Here is a 10,632-nt window from a genome sequence, read left to right as displayed (position 1 = left end):
TGTGTGCAGGTGTGTGTGCGTGGGCTGTGTGTCCAGGTGTGAGTCCCCCCAGCCAGTGTGTGCGCTTAGCTAGCTGCCTTGGGTGTTTGTGTCCGGGTTGGATGCCCATCCGAGGGTCTGTGAAGGCGGGTGTGCCCGCTCTGGTGTTCATATTGTGTGTGTGTGTGTGTGTGTGTGTGTGTGTATGTGTGTGGTCTGCGGGTTGTATGTCTCCGAGGGTGTGTATCTGTGCGTCCACGTCAGGTTCCGGGCCAGGGCTGGGACTCAGCGCCTTGTGGGTCCAGGCCGCTGTGTGGTTTGGGGGAGGGGAGTTTGCCTCTCCCTCGGTGCAGGTCAACTGGTGTGAGAGGAGGGAAATGGGGGGGTCCTCAGCGGTCCTTGGGGGAGACGGCCATATCTTCCCCTTCCCGGTGGCTGGTGGTGGTGGGGGGGATGGGCGATTGGTAGGTGGACAGATGGAGGGATGAGAGGCCCAGGGATGGACAGATGGGCCCGAGGGGAGGCATGCAGACCTGGCCCTTCCCCACCCACCCCACCCCAATCCCCACACCCGCCAGATCTCCCCAGATGGGGCCAGAGTTGCCTGCATCCAGATGGCCAGGCTAGGGGACCTTTGGGCTGCTGGTGGGAGGATCGCCTTGGACTAGTGCTTTAGGATTCAGCTCCCCAACCCTCTGAGATTCGAACTGCTGAACTCTGACCTCTGGCCCTGGCTTTTGCTGTAGTGGTGGGGGGCAGGGATGGTGGGAAGGAGGGACGTTAGGATTTCTTTGGCCTGCAAAGTAGGTGGGCAAGAGTGCCTCAGGACTGGGAGAGATGTGTCCATGTATGCGGGTGAGTGTGAATCTGTGCTTATCTGTTGACTATGTCACTGTGGTTCAATATTTTGTGTGCATTTGTAAGTGTAAATCCCTTACAGGGCTGTGTGTGAACATTTCTGTTACGAGTTAACATCTCAGTGTCTGTGCAAAAGGTAGATCTTTTTGTACCTTGTGCTTGTTTGAGTGTGTATCAGCCTTGTAAGTGTCTGCATACTTGTGGTTCTGTGTATGTGTGTGAGGTGTATATCAGTTAGTGTGTACATTTGTGCGTCTTTTGGTGTAGGAATATATCAGCTTTGTGACTGCATCATGGGGATATGTGAAGTGGTCTGAGTATGTTTGGGCATTTAAGAGTGTGTCTGTGTATCTTTGATCGTGCAAGTGAATATCTGTTATATGTGTATGCCCGTGTGTTGGTGCAAGAGTATATCTGTTTTAGGTGCATGTACCTGGTTGTCTGCAAAGATAGATAGATACGTGTGTACATGCGCGCATCTGTGTGTACATCGGTGTGTGTGCATTTGTGTATGTGAATGTGCAAGAAAGAGTCAATGTTGTATATGTGTGGTTGTATGTGGGTGTGACAATCTTGAGGGTATGTGTCTGTCTATATTGTGAGTTCATTTATGCATCAGTGTTGGTCTCTCAAGAGTGAGGTTGTGTGTTTTCAAACATTATGTGCAGGATTGTATGCACACATATGCCTGTGTCCCTGGCACAAGGCTGACCCTGCTTCTGGACCCAGTGAGATTGGGGTTCACGTGGCGTGATCTGTGGTATGCTGGGGTCCAGCCTGGGGCTCATGGACACAAATGTGTCCACATCCCAGGCCAAGAGCCAGTGGAGGGTGTGGGCACAGAGATCATGCTGGTGTGTCTATGGAAATACAAGTGTAGAGACTTGAGTTGTGGGCCCATGTGAGTTTGGTGTGTCTGCACATGTTGGTGTGACAATGATTTGATGGTGAGCATGGGAACCTTTTGATTCCTCCCCAGCTCCTGGTACTACTTAGGTCCTTGAAGTTGGGGGACTGGGATGTGAACTCTGGAAGGAGGAAGCTGGAATCCTGGATCTGAAGGAGAAGGAGAATGGTCCCAACTTTTGGGTCTTGAGAATGGAAGGGGCTGAAACCTGGGCTCCTGAGTCTGAGGGAGGAGAAGGGTGGGGTTCCAGATTCTAGGTCTAGGGAGAAGGGAGCTGGTGTCACTGGCTTCTTGAGACCCCAGAAGACAAAGGCTAAAGTCCTAGACTCCTGAATTTTGGAGAGTAAACAATTCTGAGGCCAAGTCTCCTTGATTTCTAGAGATTACTCTCTGGGTCCATCTGCATTTATGCAGAGCCTGCAGCAGGAGGGCTGAGAGTGTGATCACACCGGGGACTTCCTTGGCTGAGATGGTCTCTGAGGCAGGTCTCCAGTGAGGAACCAGAAGGATGCTAACAGGGTCATTTTGTTTCTTTGTAGGTACTGGCCCAGGCCCTGACTTCCTGAAGAGAGGTGAGTGGGGTCCCTCCTGCTGGGGAGACGTGGAGTGGTTGGTCTTGCTGTGAGCCCCCCTGGAGGCCTGGAGCCCTGGAGCCCTGCCTCATAAAGATTTCAGTGCAGGGTCTGGCAGTGTCCTGAGGGGCCAGGTGCCACCCAGGCTAGGGATGGGGTGGTGACACGGTCAGGAGCATCATGTTTGGGTAAGGGCTCATAGGACCAGGGCATGGATAGCAGCTGGAGGGGTTTCCTCATGATAGCAGTAGAGGGTACAGAGAGTTCATGACATGAACTGACCCCTGCATTTGGAGAATGACATGAATGTGGTTGACCATTTTGTGTGTGTATGTGGGAAGATCTCCTGGTAGTCCAGCCTGCTGGTGGCTGAAAGAGCCTGAGGGAAATCACAACAACAGTAGCAGTAGACATTTATGTAGTGTTTACTCTGTCAGGAGCTATTCTAATCATGTTACACTGCATTATCTCATATAATCCTTACAATAACCTGATGAGGTAGGTACTCTTATTATCCCCATTGTACAGAGGAGCACACTAGGGCACAAAGAAGGTAAGTCAAAGTCACTTGACTAGAGTCACACAGCAGGGAACTGGGCTGTGAACCTCGGCAGCTGGGTCCAGTTTCTGTCCTGCAATGCTGCACTGCCTCTCAATAAATGTTAGCTATTTTCATTGCTATTGTAGTTCCTTCAACTTGAGTCTCACCCCAGCGGTGGGAGGCGAAGCTCTGTACTTCTCTCTAGGACTCAGATTGGGGTTCTGAGCCCTAGGGACCCACAGCCAGACAGGTGTAGAGCGGGGCCGCCTAACTCAGGAGTTCCACCTTCCAGGCCAGGGTTTTCTGTCCAATACAGTGTCCCAGAGGGAGTGCAAGACAAGGTAGTTGGGGGCCTTGGAAATGGTGGGACCCCCTGACTGGGCCTCTTTTTCTCTCTTTAGCCCAGTTACTGTCTCCTTCAGTCTCTGCCTCCCTCTTTGTCTCTCTGTACAATCTGATTCTCTCCTCCTTCTCTCCTTCTCTCACTTCCTCTCTCTCTTTATGTCTTAGTCTCAATTTTTTGTTTCCTCTACTCAGTTTTTCTGTCTCTCAATCCCTGTCTCTTCACCTTTCTTTCAGATCCCTTTCTCTCTCTCTCTTTCTCTCCCCCCCCCATCTGTCTCTTCCTCCCCCTTGTCTCTCACTGTCTCTTCACCTCTCTCTGAGTCTCTTGGTCCCTCCTGTCCACATCTATAGTCCCTCTCCCCATGGGCTGAAGGATCAGGGCCACATCAGGTCACAGCCCCAAACTGCAGATTCCTGGGAGGTAGGCCAGTAGGGACTGGGGTACAGGATGGAGTGAAAACAGTTTCAGGGATGCCCCCTTTGCATCCTTTTCTCTTCACCCCCACCAACCCCATGTTGTGATGGGAGCTGACATGTCGTGGGCTGCAGCTGCCACAGGGGAATCCCTGCTGGAAGGTTTTGCCTGGAGCAGAGGAATAGCATGAGTGTGTGAGTGAATGTCTGTGTGGCTGTGTAGGCATGTATGGGGTCTTGTATGTGTCCACAGATGTGAGCACAGAAGTCTGCCCCCTGCTTGGGAGCTCAGAAGAGCCCAGGATGAAACCAAGGTTCGAGAACTTCCCAAGGCTGAACAGGGAGACTGATGTAGTTTTCTCAGCCTCTTCCACCTTCAGACTCCCTTTACCTCTGATAAAGGATGGGGGCGGGGTGGTATTATCCATAACATTTAATGAATACTTACTGTGTGCCGGGCCTGTGCTCAGGGACCCCCATGAATGAGTTTACTGAACCCTTGCAACAACCCATTGAAGATGGTACAGTTATCATCCCATTTTACAAAACAGGCAAGTATGGCCTAGTTAGGGGAAATCATTGGTTTGGGGTCACAGAGCTAGCAAATGGGTAGAACCAAGACTTGAACCTGAATCTGTCTGTGTTTACAAAGCAGCATGCTTAGTGGGCAACTGGAACCATCAAATAAGTTATTTCTTTATATATAGCAACTACTCAATATAGATTTAAAACCTTATAGTAACTTTTATACTGCTTACCAGGATGTGGGGAGGGAGAGAGAGATAGAAACATCAACGATGAGAGAGAATCATTGCTCAGCTGCCTCTTGCATGCCCCCTACTGGGGATCAAGCCTTTGACCTGGGCATGTGCCCTTGACTGGAGTTGAACCTGGGACCCTTCAGTCTGCAGGCCGGCGTTCTATCCACTGAGCTAAACCGGCTAGGGCCAAAGCACTTTCTTTTAATAATAGTGCATACTTCTATACCTGGCACATAATGGACACTCAATGATAATAACACTTAACATGTATTGAACACATTTTATGTGCCAGGCATTGTTCATAAGTAGTACACCATTCTCATTAATCCATTTAACCCTCACAGAGGTAAGGCCTGTTTTTTTGTTTTGTTTTGTTTTTTTATCTCCTTTTTACAGATGAAGAAACCGAAATTCAGAGAGGTTCAGACACTTGCCCGAGGTCACACAGCTAGTAAGTGTCAGCTGGAATTTGAACTCAGGGAATATGGCTTTGAAATCCATGAATTTAAACCCTAGTTAGCAGTGATTTTTCAAAATGTTCAGTGGGTGCTAAAAGGCCCAGTCAGGGCAGGTGTCAACCTTCTGGTTAGGAGATTATGAGAGGTCTGGGAACCCCTAGGGGAGGGGCAGAGGTGGGGACAGGGCATTCAGGGGTGGGACAGTGGTAATTTATCAAGCAGCATTAATATATTATCTATTAACAAATGCATGCCAAGTGAGGATCAGTGCTGTTACTGTCCTATAGAACCTGGTTGTCAGGAAGGGAAGGATCTGGGTCAGACTCCTAGCAGAACATCCCAGGGCAGCCAGGCTGGCAAGCCAGCTCTATGCCTGGGTAACGTGTCTCCTTCTCCTTCAGGTCTTATTGTCCACTCCTCCCAACTTCCCACTGCACCATGGCTCCCGGCCCCTTCTCCTCTATGCTGCTCTTGCCACCACCTGCAGCCCTGTCTTTTCTGCTGCTACTCTGGGCAGGGGCATCTCGTGGCCAGCCCTGTCCTGGCCGCTGCATCTGCCAGAATGTGGCGCCCACGCTGACCATGCTGTGCGCCAAGACTGGCTTGCTCTTTGTGCCGCCAGCCATTGACCGGCGTGTGGTGGAACTGAGGCTCACAGACAACTTCATTGCGGCCATCCGCCGCCGAGACTTCGCCAACATGACCAGCCTGGTGCACCTCACCCTCTCCCGTAATACCATCGGCCAAGTGGCAGCTGGCGCCTTTGCTGACCTCCGGGCCCTGCGGGCTCTGCACCTTGACAGCAACCGCCTGGCCGAGGTGCGAGGCGACCAGCTCCGCGGCTTGGGCAACCTCCGTCACCTGATCCTCGGCAACAACCAGATCCGCCGGGTGGAGTCGGCGGCCTTCGATGCCTTCTTGTCCACGGTGGAGGACCTGGATCTGTCCTACAACAACCTCGAGGCCCTGCCCTGGGAGGCCGTAGGCCAGATGGTGAACCTGAACACCCTCACGCTGGACCACAATCTCATCGACCACATCGCTGAAGGTACCTTCGTGCAGCTTCACAAACTGGTTCGCCTGGACATGACCTCCAACCGCCTCCATAAACTGCCCCCGGATGGGCTCTTCCTGAGGTCCCAAGGCCCGGGGCCCAAGCCGCCCACGCCACTCACAGTTAGCTTTGGTGGCAACCCCCTGCATTGCAACTGCGAGCTGCTCTGGCTGCGGCGGCTCACCAGGGAGGATGACTTGGAAACGTGTGCCACCCCTGAGCACCTCACTGACCGTTACTTTTGGTCCATCCCTGAGGAAGAGTTCCTGTGCGAACCCCCGCTGATCACACGGCAGGCGGGGGGCCGGGCCCTCGTGGTGGAGGGCCAGGCAGTCAGCCTGCGGTGCCGTGCTGTGGGTGACCCTGAGCCGGTGGTGCATTGGGTGGCGCCTGATGGGCGGTTGCTGGGGAACTCTAGCCGGACCCGGGTCCGGGGCGATGGGACGCTGGATGTAACTATCACCACCTTGCGGGACAGTGGTACCTTCACTTGCATCGCCTCCAATGCCGCTGGAGAAGCCACGGCGCCCGTGGAGGTGTGCGTGGTGCCTCTCCCTCTGATGGCGCCCCCGCCGGCCGCCCCGCCGCCCCTCACTGAGCCTGGCTCCTCGGACATTGCCACGCCTAGCCGACCCGGTGCCAATGAATCTGCTGCCGAGCGCCGGCTGGTGGCGGCGGAGCTCACCTCTAACTCTGTGCTCATCCGCTGGCCAGCGCAGAGGCCGGTGCCTGGCATCCGCATGTACCAAGTCCAGTACAACAGCTCCGCTGATGACTCCCTTGTCTACAGGTGGGTACTTCAGCCCCAGAGCCTCCTCCCAGCTCAAGGGTCCCTTCTCCCTTCTGTCCACTTCCTTGGCCTTCTTGCTCATCTGGAGTTCTAGATGGCCGTACAGAGTTGCTCTATCTTCTTCTGTCTCACTTTCTGTCTCACGGTCTGTTTTTCATGCATTTTGCAAATCTTTGTTGAGCACCCACAGGAGTCAGGCTGGGCACTGGAGTTATAACAGTGAGTGTACCCCACATATCCCCACTCCCATGGAGCTTATGGTCCATATTCCTGCTCAGCAAAGGTGTTTGATTGTGTACCTTGTCAGTTAAACATTTTGGAGCATGAAACACACACACATACATACACACACACATTTAACAATGACATTTATATTTATAAATTATATGCCAGTGGTTCTGTAGCAACACTTTGGGGACATTATAGAACAGAAAACCAAAATATATAAATTTAAGTTATTTTCATTATCCACTGGGTTAGAAGCTGTTGCCCTGGTATGGACAGACATTTAAAGAGTTACTTTCTCCTGTCATCTCTCTTATTTTCTTAATTTCACATCTGCCTCTATCTGTCCCTTCTCTCCCTCCTGCCCTTATTGGGCACTGAGGCCCTGCTCTGTGCTAGGCCTGAGAGTGCTGGAGACACTGGGAGACCAAAAGACCTGTTCCCACCCTCAGGGACCTTATGGTCCAGAGGAAGGAGGCAGCTAGTATTCGCTGAATTAGTGCCTTGGCCTTGCAGTGTCCTTCATCTTGGTAGCTTTTTAAGTATGACTCACAGCCATAGCACACAGTGGGCACTTGATAAGTGGTTGTGGGCTTTGTGAATGGCTCTCCTTCCTGGCTCTGTCTCCTTCATGTGCACTGTAGAGCATCTGCTGTATGCTTAATCCTGTGTTTGACTTCACTTGGTACTGCCAGAGGTTTTAAAGCCATTTTTGGGAGCCCCATTTTTTGGTGTGCTCAGACCTACACCAAAAAGCCTGCCTCTTGGCCTCCATCTTCACCTTTCCCAGGGTTCTCTTGGCCACAGTCTTGGTACACGGTAGGTGCTTTCCCATTGTTGGCTGAATGAGTAAATGCCTTTGAAAACTTTGTCTCTGTCATCCTCATTTTCTTTTCTTTTAGAATCTGGATATCAAACACTGAATAGATGCCTATTGCATGTCAGATTCTATGCTGGGCCCTGGGGCCACCGAGATAGATCAGACACTGGCCCAGTTTTACAAACATGAGGGCACACAAATGAACAGAACAAAGCCCTTTATAAGGTACTACCAAAGATGCTACTTCATTTGATCTTTCCAACTCTGATGTGAAGCAGTGATGATACCCTTCCCATTTTATAGATAGGGAAACTGAGGCCCGTGGAGGGAAGTCACTTGCTCAAGGTTACACAGAAAGTGGCAGAACCAGGATTCCAGCTCTTACCCTTCTAACTCCTAACCCTGACCTTTTTATGTTGAACACACATTTATTGAGTACCCACTGTTTGCCAAGCAGGGATTAGTGGAGCTGGATAATACATTTCCATAAATAACTTTTGGGTTGTGACTCTCTACTTCTCTCTTTCTTTCTCTCTCTAACCTGTGGCCACTACTTGGTGGGGTGCAGGGAGGTTTTCAGGCCCCAGACCCAGCATGTATTCAGATGTTGATTCCCTTCTGTCCCTAGCTAGGCAACAGATGTGGGGGCTCTTCCCTTCCCCTGAGGGCTACAGTTCCAGTCCTCCCTCTCCCACTGCAGATGCCTGCACTATGGTGCTGTAGGGGTTAATTTCCTCACTTCTGCCATGGGAGGAGGTGACATCCAATCAGAAGCCTGCTTTGCTGCTTGCTTGGGTCTTTCAGCCTATCAGAGACGTGTGGGCTCAAGCTTTCTTAAGGAGCCAGCCTCTGTCCTTGAAAGGGGGGAGCCCCTAGCAACTGTTTTTTTTTTAGGGAAAGGAGCAAGAGGAATCCTAGTCTCTCTGAGAGGGGAGATTAAAAGAAAAGGAAGACTTACAGCCCGGGGCTCAAAGTTGGGAGGTATGAGGTGGAGGAGGAGGAGTGGTCTGTTAAATGGCAGGCAAGGGGAGCGTTGGAGAAGTGGGTGGGTCTTTTAGAGGGAATAGGGCCCTCACTTGAAGCCTTTTGGTTGGAGGGTGGCTTTTGGTGGTGGGGAACTTTCAGGAAGTGGGACAACTGCCCTAAGCTTCAGGACCAGAAGGTGGCCTGACTGGAGGGAAGGTGAAGCATCTGAGAGGTAAGATGGGGGCATGACCTCGTAGAGGAGGTGGAGCTCCTGTTTCATGGTCCCATGCAGATGAAGATGTGGTCCTTGTCTCTGGTGACCCACTAAGACCTTTGTAGGAGAGGAGAGCTTGTGAGGTTGAGTGATGAGCATGCGAATCTATGTGGATGTGGCAGTCCCGGTTAGCCAAAGCTGGACTTGGCTGACTGTGGAAGGGTGTGCCCAACAGGAGGAGCAAGGCCTAGTGGGAATGGTCTTTAGATGAGGGAGGGTGCAACTGGCAGTAGAGTGTGAACCACAGCAAAGGTACTGGCCAACACAGAGTGGAATGGAAGCTAATAATGATGAAATTATTAAGTGCCAGGCTTTGGGTATGTTAACTAATTCATACTCACATCATCTCTATGATGTACTAATTTTTAATATCCCCAATTGGGAGAAGTGAGGCTCAGAGTGGTTAAGAAAGTTGTATAAAGCCCTAGCTGGTTTGACTCAGTGGATAGAGCACTTGCCTGTGGACTGAAAGGTCCAAGGTTCAGTTCCAGTCAAGGGCAACTGCCTGGGTTGCAGGCTCAATCCCCAGTAAGGGGTGTGCAGGAGGTAGCCAAGCAATGATTCTCTCTCATCGTTGGTGTTTCTATCTCTCCCTCTCCCTTCCTCTCTGAAATAAAAAAAGAAAGAAAGAAACTTTTGTAAGGCTCTAGCCAGTTTGGCTCAGCGGATAGAGCATCAGCCTGTGGACCAAAGGGTCCCAGGTTCAATTCCAGTCAAGGGCACATACCTCAATTGCAGGCTCCACTTGGGCCCCAGCCCTGGTCAGGGCACGAGCAGGAGGCAACCAATCTATGTTTTTCTCTCACATCGATGTTTCTCTCTATCTTTCCCTCTCTCTTCTAACTCTCTAAAAATCAATGGGAAAAATATCCTTGGGTGAGGATTTAAAAAAGAAAAAGAAAAAAGGAAACTTGTATAAGATCACAGTTAGCAAGTGGCAGAAGAGACTCAAACCCAGGCAGTCTGGCTCCCAGAATTGTCAGTTTAACCACTTCTCTGCACTGCTTCTCGTTTGAAGGCAGGGGCCTAGAGCAAGAAGGGGGCATGTTTGCTTGGCTACATTTGACCCAATTACTTACCTGGGGTGTGAGTTGGTGACTTGTGGCATTATAGGGTAGGGCGCACACAGAGAGGTTTCAGGACAGGCAGAGTGGACACGGCCCTAGGCACAGTAGGGGAATCATCCCCAGTGGCTATTTTGGGGTGTGGTGCAGGAATATGTAGTTGAGCGGCTTGGGAATTGTCTCAGAAGATATATGCAGCTAGGAGATGAATTTGCCCAAAGATGGGACATGCAGATAAAGGGAGTGGCCTGTACACACATGGTTTCCCTGAAAGGGCAGGGATATAAGAGGAACTAGAGGGCCCTGGCTGGTTTGGCTCAGAGGATAGAGTGTTGGCCTGCAGACTGAAAGGTTCCAGGTTTGATTCTGGTCAAGGGCACATGCCCAGGTTGCAGGCTTGATCCCCAGTGGGGGATATGCAGGAGGTAGCCAATCAAAGATTCTCTCTGATCATTGATGTTTCTCTCTCCCTCTCTGAAATCAATTATATATATATATATGAGGGAAGCCGGAACTCCTGTATAGGGCCATCTAGTTGCAAAGTGGGTCAGACCCTGGTTCTGGAAGGCAGCTATGCTCACCACTATACCACCAACACCTGCAC

General features: G+C 51.2%; 1 protein-coding gene across 1 annotated transcript in view; it reads left to right on the top strand.

Moving 5' to 3' along the window:
• Positions 1-423: 423 nt before the first annotated feature.
• LRFN1 (leucine rich repeat and fibronectin type III domain containing 1) overlaps positions 424-10,632 on the top strand; it is a 15,509-nt gene continuing 5,300 nt past the window's right edge. Inside the window, exons 1-3 of the mRNA XM_015569269.1 lie at positions 424-2,316; positions 4,774-4,828; positions 5,237-6,679. Coding sequence (XP_015424755.1) covers positions 5,274-6,679 — 1,406 coding nt within the window. The 5' untranslated portion in view covers positions 424-2,316; positions 4,774-4,828; positions 5,237-5,273. The remainder of the gene's footprint in view (positions 2,317-4,773; positions 4,829-5,236; positions 6,680-10,632) is intronic.

Source organism: Myotis davidii, unplaced genomic scaffold, assembly GCF_000327345.1.
Source record: "Myotis davidii unplaced genomic scaffold, ASM32734v1 scaffold825, whole genome shotgun sequence".
Taxonomy (NCBI): Eukaryota; Metazoa; Chordata; class Mammalia; order Chiroptera; family Vespertilionidae; genus Myotis; species Myotis davidii.
Note: the sequence above shows the minus strand (reverse complement) of the source record. Positions and strands in the feature narration are given on the sequence as shown.